The 10,278-nt window shown below is 33.7% G+C and overlaps 1 protein-coding gene across 1 annotated transcript; it reads left to right on the top strand.

Moving 5' to 3' along the window:
* The first annotated feature begins 1,441 nt into the window (after nucleotides 1–1,441).
* Nucleotides 1,442–5,466, top strand: LOC140782388 (transcription factor bHLH68). The gene is made up of 9 exons (XM_073128919.1): nucleotides 1,442–1,840; nucleotides 2,129–2,453; nucleotides 2,807–2,881; nucleotides 3,171–3,236; nucleotides 3,442–3,507; nucleotides 3,747–3,797; nucleotides 4,626–4,670; nucleotides 4,867–4,911; nucleotides 5,015–5,466. The coding sequence occupies exons 1-9, from the start codon at nucleotides 1,599–1,601 to the stop codon at nucleotides 5,144–5,146; spliced, it is 1,047 nt and encodes a 348-aa protein (XP_072985020.1). The 5' UTR covers nucleotides 1,442–1,598; the 3' UTR covers nucleotides 5,147–5,466.
* Nucleotides 5,467–10,278: the final 4,812 nt, after the last annotated feature.

The following is a 10,278-nucleotide window of genomic DNA, read 5'->3' as shown; positions in this document are numbered from 1 at the left end:
GGTGTGATTTATAAAATCTCTTTAAATAAATAGGTATGTAATTGATCAATAATTTATACCATGTCATTAATTAATTCGATAAACATCTAACGTACTAGACCTAGATTTATATTTTTAATTAATTACTTGAATGTAGTAGAACAGTAGCATTGGATTGATTATCGGTAAGGCGATTATTCTATTTATTCTACTTTTATCCTGTCTAGTGCTTCATAGTCGTGTTTCTATTTTATAAGTGTGAATCTAGTCGATCCGAAAGTAGATGTTGTCTTATGCACCAATTTCTCCTAAATGATTCAGGCTTACAATAACTAGTCTGTGGGCATCTTGGACCTGATGTCATTCCTCCTCAATATTCGTGAGAATTTGATATATTACCTTTTAAATAGTTATGTCGGTAACCTAAAAGAATTTTCCATGCATCTTTGGAACATTTACATATTGTATTGAGCTATTGTATAGTTCGATTATTCCAAGAATTTGCATGCATTTGTCTTTGTCAAGATAAAAAAAAGAAGATAATCTGCAACTAAAGTTGAAGATAATATGCTTAACGTAAAAAGAACTTGTAATCTCCAATAATTGTAGGTGACCATGATTAGCTATTTACTAAGTGAGAATAACGTGGGCAACTTACATATATGCTCAACCTTATATTCAAAATTAGGAAAAAAAACATTCTACGAATTGATAAACAATATGATCTGGAAAATTGATTAAGCTTTAATTAATAATTGATAAAAGAATTCTATGAATAAATAATATCTCATGAAAAATAAACTTCTTGGCAAGATTCTGCAGAACTTTTAATTACAAGGTATTCAGAGTTAAGAGTGCCAGTTGTTTCTTTGTGATGTGGGTTAGATCTCAAAGGAAACGCCAAAATTTCTAGCCATCACCAAATAAGTAACATGAAAGAACAGCATACCATAATTAAGGACAAGCGCAATATTCCAACAAATGATAAGCTATGACATCATTCTATCTCCAGAGATTTATTGCAAAGTATAGTTAATCTTAACCAAATCATGGTTGCATTTTGAGCCAAATAAATTCTATTAATCAAGAATGTTATTAGACCCGGCAAAGTCCAAATGTCAAAGTATCATCTCAAATTAGTTCTTTGCCTCTCCCTGATAAAACATTAGACCTCACTTATTTTCTAACAGAAATTATTGCTTGGAGGACCCATAACTTGTCACATCGTAATCCTAAAGAAAATAATATTGCCACATGTGAACCTAGTCCTAGTCTTCTCCTTGAAGCCAAATTAAGAACTAACCCTACTCAGACCACTCCTTTTGGTCTGATGCAGTGCTACCACCTTTTCTCCCCCGTTTTATTGTTAAAGCAAAAGGAGAAAGGAAAAAAAAAAAGCAAGGGGAGGAAAAAAAGGAAGCAAGGAAAAGGTAAATAAAAAGGTGGAAGGAAAGGAAACAAAACAAAACAAAAGACTTCTACCTCCCATGTAATCAGATTCCTCTTAACAAGTCTTCTGCTTTTCTCTTCTCCAGTACCTCAACCATAGAAGCAAAAGAGGCAAAAGCTTCTAAAGATTGACTTGGAGGAGTAAGTAAAAGAGGCCAAAGAATTCAGAGATGAATAGGGGAGAGCTCCAGACCTCTCTAATGCAGCAGATGATGGGGGAAAGTCCTAGTTGGTGGAGCATGAATAATATGAGGCCACCTCCTAAAGAAGCTTCTCCCTTCATGCTCTCCTCTTCCACATCATCTTCTCCTGCAGTCTTCTCTCATCAACCACAGCCTTCTGATTTCCTCCCTATGAGTACACCTTGGAATGACAGCCAGGACCAGCCAGAATCATGGAGCCAGCTATTGCTGTAATTCTCTCTCTCTCTCTCTCTCTCTCTCTCTCTCTCTCTCTATGCATGTATAAAGATGGAAACTGGTTTTGCGCATAATATGGTCACCACTAAGATTCTTCATAATTCGTTGTCCTTCAGAATTCCCTTGAAAGGACTTATTTAACTTTGAACATTTCAAAGTCCAGGATATGATGGAACAATTTGATCTCATGTGATATTATATATATATGTGTGTGCAGTTATTGTTTTAGATTTACTTTCTCATTCACTTCCTTTCCTTTTTTTTCTGGTGGAAATTCGCAGGGGTGGATTAGTTGGGGAAGAAGAGAGATATAGCTCTAATACTTTTCAACCTAAAAAGATAGAGGCTTGGGAGGATCAAGTTGTATACCCAACAGGTAGTGCACATAATATTTGTTGTCCGAAGCAAGAGAATTATGAGAGTACTGGGTATGTCTATATCCATGGGAGTGAAGAGATCCAGGTACCAAAATCTCCATGGGGTCGACTTCTATCAGCTACTTCTCCTAGGTCTTGTATCACATCAAGCAGCTTCAGCAGCAACATGTTGGACTTCTCAAACAAGAAGCCAGAAGGACGGCATAACCAACCAGACAATTCATCTGAGGTTGGAAAGCTTGACTTGCTTTCATGATCTAATACCAACCCTTTTTCTTTCTTTAATATATCTTTGCTCTCTCTTATAATTGTTTATTTTCTTTCGTTGATTGGTTCAAAAAATTATACGTGTGTTTTCGTCATCGATCTTCATATCCTTATTATACTTTCGTGCTATCTTTTATTTCTTGGTTGAGGATTTCCATTTAGTTATTGTTTATGTGATATCTTGATAAGGGTAATGTCTGCTACAACCGAGGAGCTCAAGAAATGTTGATGGTTCTCTTGAGTTAATTAGGGTTCATAGATCATATATATAGAGAGGGGCCCTTAATTCTTACTTTATCTTTTATCTTTATCCAGTGCATGAGCACAGCAACTGGTTCAGCTTTCAAGAAGGCCAGGATTCAAGGCTCCTCAGCACAATCTACTTTCAAGGTTAATTTCCTCTCTTCTTTTAATATGCACAATCTACTTTCAAGGTTAATCTCCTCTCTTCTTTTGATATGACTTTGATCGGGAATCTCTCTCTCTCTCTCTCTCTCTCTCTCTCTCTCTCTCTCTTACATAGTTACATGCTAACCCAGTTTCTGAAATTATATAAATAATATTAAGAATGCTTTCATGCTTTTATGACCTAAAATGATTGTTTTTTTATCATTATAAGAAGAAGAAGAATATAGCAATTCAATGATGCTAGTATTTTGTTTTCCTTATTTTGTTTCAGGTGAGGAAGGAGAAGCTAGGGGATAGAATAAATGCTCTTCACCAGCTTGTTTCTCCATTTGGAAAGGTATTACCACTATATATCCTCTAGTATTAATTATGTGAGGTATACATTACTCTACCATAGTATCTATATACACTAGTACTGCCAATTCCCTTTACTGATATAAATCTCTACTACGAGTCTTGTACTTTGTAGATCTATAGTTTTTGCCCATCCCTTCCTGCTTTGGTATTCAAATAAAGGAGATCTGACATGGCTTCTTTTCCAGACTGACACTGCGTCTGTACTGCTAGAAGCCATTGGCTACATAAGATTCCTCCAGAGCCAAATTGAGGTCTCTCTCTCTCTCTCTCTCTCTCTCTCTCAGTCTCTCTCTCTTTGAAAGGATGGGGAGCAAATGAAACAAAAAAGAAGGGGTGGTTATAAGAGCACGCAGTTAAAGCTGGTGCAAAAAAGCAGTGTTGTTTTATGTAGCATCTTTTAGTCATTGGTGTCTTCTAATGCCATGTGTTTCAGAGAATATGTGCGACTATTTCTCACACACATTCAAACTTATCCTTTTATCTCATGCAGGCTCTGAGCACCCCGTACTTGGGCAGTGGATCTGTGAACACCAAGCATACTGTGAGTAACTTGAAACACCAGCCCCACCCACCTCCATCTCCATTCTCCCCCACAATTTCCAATGCTACTACTGTTCCTATTACTAGTCCTTCATCTTTCTTATATCTCTATGTTTTTCTTTCACACACCGACATATGTAGGCATACAAGCACCTACCTACATATGTAGACATCCAAGCACAAGTAAACGTGTGCGTGAGCGTGCTCTCACAGGTCTGAGAAGACTACTGTAGGTTTCTGCTCAAATTGTTTTTTATGGAAGGTTCTGCTAGTCTTCTGAAAAGAAGGAAGACTGTAATCCTTTTCATGATTTCTTCTACTTTCTCCTCCGAATAGCTGTTGTCCTTTTGATAATTCACAAAACCATTATTGATAGTTTTTTTACAGTTGAGTGGCAGTATATATTAAGGTTTAGTTATAGTTTTTTTTGGAAATAAACCACGACCTAGATTTTTAATGTTACCGTTGTTCAGTACATAAACTTTATTTTAGTAAATATACTCTTAGCTTGTATGGTCATCAAGTCATCAACATATTTCTGCATTTCAGCACGTAATTTCAGTAAAAATTCGAAAGAACCTTCTGAAATATCATATATTTTTTAGATTTGCACGGTATATTACTGCCACATTACCATTTTGAGGGTCAATCATATTTAATTATTATAATTGTCTCCAACAGCAAGCATAGTGAAGTGTCTAGGCATATGATTTTTGTCTAAAGTATACCATATCCTGAAAGATTTGCGTTGCAAATTATTATATATATTTATCAAACTCTGCATGCTTGTACTCTACTGATTTGTAGAAAACGTTTTCTTTATGTATAGGGGCAAGGAGAGAGGAATTGTATTTTCCCAGAAGACCCTGGTCAGGTATGCTTCATTGGATCCATACCCACCCCAGGAAAAGCAAGATGACCCTTGTAAAAGGAATCATATTAGTATAGAGCTTCTTTTTACGACAAAAAAAAGCATTAAAAGAACAAAACCTTTAGCTTTACAGCTTTTACTCTCATTAAAGAATACCCATATGTTGCTGATATCTATATTACATGATTCTCTTGGGCAGTTGTTAAATGATAATTCTATGAAGAAAAAGGGACCACCTGAGCAGGTATTTCGCGTAGCTTCAAAGCAATTACTCGAACGATTTATGGTCATGAGTATATGTGATAACAAGTTCATTTTTGACTTAATTGATTTTCTACTAACATCAGGTGGGAGATGATCAACCAAAGAAGGATTTAAGGAGTAGAGGATTGTGCCTTGTTCCAGTGTCCTACACTTTGCATGTTGGAAGTGAAAATGGTGCAGACTACTGGGCTCCTAATTTCGGCGGAGGATTTTGAGAGGTGGTATGTGTCTTAATTTACAAAGTGGCATAACATCATGAGCAGTCACTCTGCTAAACTGAAGGTTGATTGCTCTTGATGCTATGCACTGATCATATCTTTGCGCAGCATCTGTGCAAAATTAAGGTGAGGATGGTTAGCTGCACTGCAGGACTCTTATATATGCTTCAATATGGCACCTCCTTGGTTAGATCTTTGGAACTCTATGATGTATATGAAAATTTTAATATTCGTTGCTGTACTCTTATATGTCGTCAGGATGTAACTAGAAACAAGGAAACAAGGGTTACGTCCAGCTATCAAGAAAGGTTAACAGACACCGGTCTTGAATATATACTGATCAGAATTAAAGGTTACCTTGCTTTCCTAAAAAGTAGTAGAATAGTAAGGTTACGTAGAATCCTACGTACATCTCTTTGGAGTTATCAGCCACTAAAAGAGGAACTTTGCTAGCGATAATAATGAGAGAGAGAGAAAGAAAGAGAGATTTATGGAACAACCAAAGATGTGATCACATGAATTCCAAGATAAAGATACGTAAGTTTATGGTTCATTTGATAAAATGATCAAATTACGATAGACAATAACATAACGTACAGCTAGAAGGAAATTAAATATATACATATATAATATATTCATCCGTGTAAACATATATATATATATATATATCAAAAAAAATATAAAATATCCAAGGTGATCGAATATACAACATATTATCTATACAATATTGCAAAAAAATAAAGTGTAGAGATTCTATCAACAAACACATTACTTGAAAAACCTCATAAACCTAGGATAAAAATTTATGAATCCTATCCAGAATTAAATTAATCACTAAAACTATACAATAGTTATAAGATTGTATGGTCTTCCTTGCTCGAGCCTTCTCTCGAGCCTATGAAATACAACTTTTCGTGATTGATTCTGAACTTTAGTAACCCTTAAGGTTGATACTTCCATCTCTGTCTCTAAAGTTTTTGAAGATGCATTGAAGATGGGATGTGTAGAAAATGACTCAACACCTTTTGCCTCGAATCCTCCCCCTTTTTAAATTATAGATGTTAAGCCATAATCTTGATCTCTTCAAAACTTTAAAGTAAAAGTTTTAATAATCCAAAATAATTGAAGGTTAGATCTAAATTGGTATATACCTTCTCCAATAATAGCCCAAAACTGAACTTCCAAAAGTTTGCAAAATGGATTCTGAAAAATCACATCTGCATTGTGAATTTGAATGCCCCCATCATGAAAATTCATTCTGAGTCATATTTGTTCCCAAAATGGCTAGAACCACCATTAAAATGCCTATAAACCAAAAGTTTTAAACTTTGTAGTTATTACTACTTTCTGGGTGGTCAGAATCATATCATCAATATATATATATATATATATATATATATATATATATATATATATATATCTTCTTCTTATGAACCAACATTATAGATTAAGATCATTTCAAAATTAATCTTCTGTTTTAATATTCTTCATCAAACATCTTATAACTTATGGTAAAATTCAATCATAAAATTATGAATAATATTCTATTGATGCACAATTTGTTAATTATATTAGTATAAAATCTTAACACGTAAAATTATGTAGTTTAGTTGATATCTAGATTGGACACCACCACTAACAAACAAATTAAGAATATCTAGTAGCTAGCTAGATGCTGCCTCTTCATCAAACCTAGCTAGGGCAACCATCAAGTAGGCATAGTATAGACGGGATTACACTTAATGTTTTATAGCTCCAAGTTTGATATCCTTTTTCGCATAGCTACCATGTGAATTCTGACTAAAAGTAGCATGGAGTAAAAAAGAAGTCCTCTTTGTATCTTGTGAAGCTAATGCTAGATCCCATCTATCTCATGCATGCTTCACAGATATAAGTCGTAATATTTATATAAACACACACACACACACACATATGTAAGGTGCACCCATGGCCACTTCATTGAATAGATTGCATTGAACTCAAAAGGGAGTGAGGTTATACATATAATATACCACGTACGTACGTACGTACTCCAAAGATCTGAAGCTCTTTTATTTGAGCTTCAGATCTACTCCGAAGAATTTCCTCGAATTAGCTTTACATTAATCTACTGAAATGGAGTGAAAAAGTCTGCTACGAAAACAACGAGGAAGCCTCCAGCATTCAGAAAAGGAAAATGCTTCGGGAGTTACCCTACATAACATGAAGGGTCAGGGAAGAAAGGAGCTTGGTATACATGGTATTCTAGTGAAGAAGGGGGTGTTGCAAGTATTGTTAATTTTATATATTTATTTTTAACTTTGATTTAAACATGCAATAACTTGAGTTTTCGTGTTAGAAAAATAAAGAATAAATATGTAAAGGTGGCTTATGATACATGCCGAAAAGGATCTATCCTAAAGAAAATTGATGTCCTTTGTATATGATTTCTCGCCTGTCTATTTTCTAAAGTATAATTTAGAATCTTATGTTATGTCGCCGGTTAATTAGCACAACACCCTTTGACATTTCTATTTGAAAACAGTGCTCCTCCGATTTAATCAAAATATTTAAGAAAAAAATTAGGAGAGAAGTAGCTAAATCTTTGCATTTTGACTTAAAATATTGTGTTGTTTTTTTTTCATAGGGGAGGGTATATATTGGTGTTAGAGGTTTTTTCTATTTTCTAAACAGTGTAACCCCCCAAACAACACATAACAATTAAAAATAGTCATTGGGCTGTTACAAAAATTAATTTTAAAACTCTTGCAACATTTTGAGTTCTAATTTTTTTAATTAATTTGAATTCTAAATTTTATTATAACAACGGTTAAATAAATAGTTAATCCAAAAGCTTATATACGTAAGTGAGGGCTACTTTTTCTAGAGGTCATGAGTTCAAATATCAATAACCTGCTATTATTTTCTAACTCTTAATTAACCTAAATTACATTTTCTTGAAATATGATTGCTTATCTCATCTGAATCATAGTATTATAATAATAATAATAATAATAATAATAATAATAATAATAATAATAATAATTTATCCTATTTGCCTCCTACACTATCTAAAAGTAACAACATACACTAATGGTGTAAAATGGGAGTGGATCAGTTTACTTATCTCTCTCCTTTTCTTTTCTTTTTTATTTCTGAAAAGGTGAGATGCATTTAACTAAGATGTACCCCTTCTTCTTATGGTGGATGGGGTATCACAAGAAAGGAGATTTAAAAAGATCTCGGGGGTATTACATAATGAAACCAATTAGTAGTCCTAGAAGAGGTTTCTCTGCCCGATTTAGCTGAAACATCACCACCAAAAACACATGCCCCTCATATGTGTAAAATTGGTAGAGGATGTGTTGAGTACTGTTGAAACACAAAAGCCATTTTTTTCATGGTAATATACATGTGCTAGTACCATAACATTATATAGCACAACAAGTATAATGAAATATATATCATTATTATGTTTTACGTGCTATCATACATAATTATGCTTATGGATATGCATAGTAATCATGAGAAGTGTAATTATGTCAAATAATGAGTAAAGTTAACATAGACTACTTGCATTAACAAAAGTAAATAAATATCTGCCCATGCATGATATAAGTGTGATGATATTATAAACCAAGACATTTCATTCTCTATACTACTCTTAGGCTGCGTAAGTGCCTAACATCGCTGCCAAGATAACTGGTTACAACTGCGTTGTGAGATCATCCTCACATAGTACAGTGTCCGCCTTACTAAAAATGAAATAATAAAAACATAAGCACAATATTTCTAATATTAATTAATTAAATAATTATAATGCCATTCACTATAGGCTTAGGTTGATATTTCTAAAAATTATTATATTTATTAATCAAGTAGAGTTAGCGTAGCTGTACTAAGGCCTAATACTTTATTAAAAGTAAATTAAATAATTTATCTCAAATTATCGCTCGACTAATTACTATTGATTTAAATCACATCAAATAGATGACATTTAATTTACCAAATTCCAACAATAACTAATTCTCATTAAGAGCAATAGTAATGGCACTTTTAACAAATTTTGATTTATAACAGTTATTATAACTAACAAATTTAAAGTCTAAAATTCATTAATATATAAAGTTCAACTTGACGTGAATAATTAAATAAAAAGATTAACGTAAATTAAAATAAAATAAGGATATACTAATATATTTGAGCCAACCCAAGGCCTAAAACAATAGGTTGGTTGTAACTAACCCAAAAAACAAAAAAAAACCTATCAAGCTTAGGCTCAAAGCCCCATCCCAACTAAGCCAAGAAAGCCACCTAGGCTGAGCTGCAGCGTACCAATAACCAACATAGGCTGGATTGCAGACCAACCCACCGTACTATTGATTGACTGTTACGAACCAGATCTAGAATGATCTGGATGTAAGAAAATTATAAAAATTTATGTGGTGGTAGCTCATTTGTTAGGGTCCTAATGGATTTAGTTTCACATAAATCTAAGGTTAGGATGAAAAGCTAAAAATAATATAGTAGAGATAAGTCAAAATAGAGCAGAACGGTAAATATCTGATGTTGTGGCTGTCGTTGGAGGGTGGCAAATAGTCAAGGGTGGTGGTGGATGGCTGTAGGATAGAGTGGATGCTAAAGAAAGGTGGTGGCTAGGGTTTGGAAGCTTTGAAAGTTCTACAGCTATGATCTACTCCCAAAAAGGTAAAGGCGATTTAACGAGCTATGATAAAATGATAAATATGGTAATAAAAAATAATTAAAATCAATTAATTCTCAATGTTTGAATTCTTGGATGCTTAACAAAGGAGCCCAACCCCTTTATATATAGAGGTTGGTTATAATGAGTCCTACTAGGGCTAGTTTTAAAGGCTGACATGACTTGAATTAGGACTTGCCTTAAATGCTTATATGACTTAATTAGACTTATCTTAAAGGCTTACTTGATTTAACTAGACTTGCCTTAAGGGCTATCGTGACTTATTTGAACTTGCCTTAACAAGACTTGCCTTAAGGGCTGTCATGACTTATTTTGGCTTGTTTTAATAACTCACATGACTAAACTAGACTTACTTAAAATGCTTACATCATGAAATAATTAAAAGATAAATAGATTCGACTTAACCAACATGGTCGGATTATAATAA

This window comes from Typha latifolia, chromosome 2, assembly GCF_019914945.1.
Source record: "Typha latifolia isolate L0001 chromosome 2, TyphaL0001v2, whole genome shotgun sequence".
Classification (NCBI taxonomy): Eukaryota; Viridiplantae; Streptophyta; class Magnoliopsida; order Poales; family Typhaceae; genus Typha; species Typha latifolia.
This window is presented reverse-complemented; position numbering and strand designations above follow the sequence as displayed.

Excerpts from the sequence above, each read along its gene's own strand:
- LOC140782388 (XM_073128919.1), top strand. The coding sequence starts at position 1,599 with ATGAATAGGGGAGAGCTCCAGACCTCTCTAATGCAGCAGATGATGGGG. Across the intron at positions 2,882-3,170 it reads CAGCACAATCTACTTTCAAG|GTGAGGAAGGAGAAGCTAGG; the intron begins GTTAATTTCCTC and ends ATTTTGTTTCAG. Across the intron at positions 4,912-5,014 it reads AAAAGGGACCACCTGAGCAG|GTGGGAGATGATCAACCAAA; the intron begins GTATTTCGCGTA and ends TACTAACATCAG.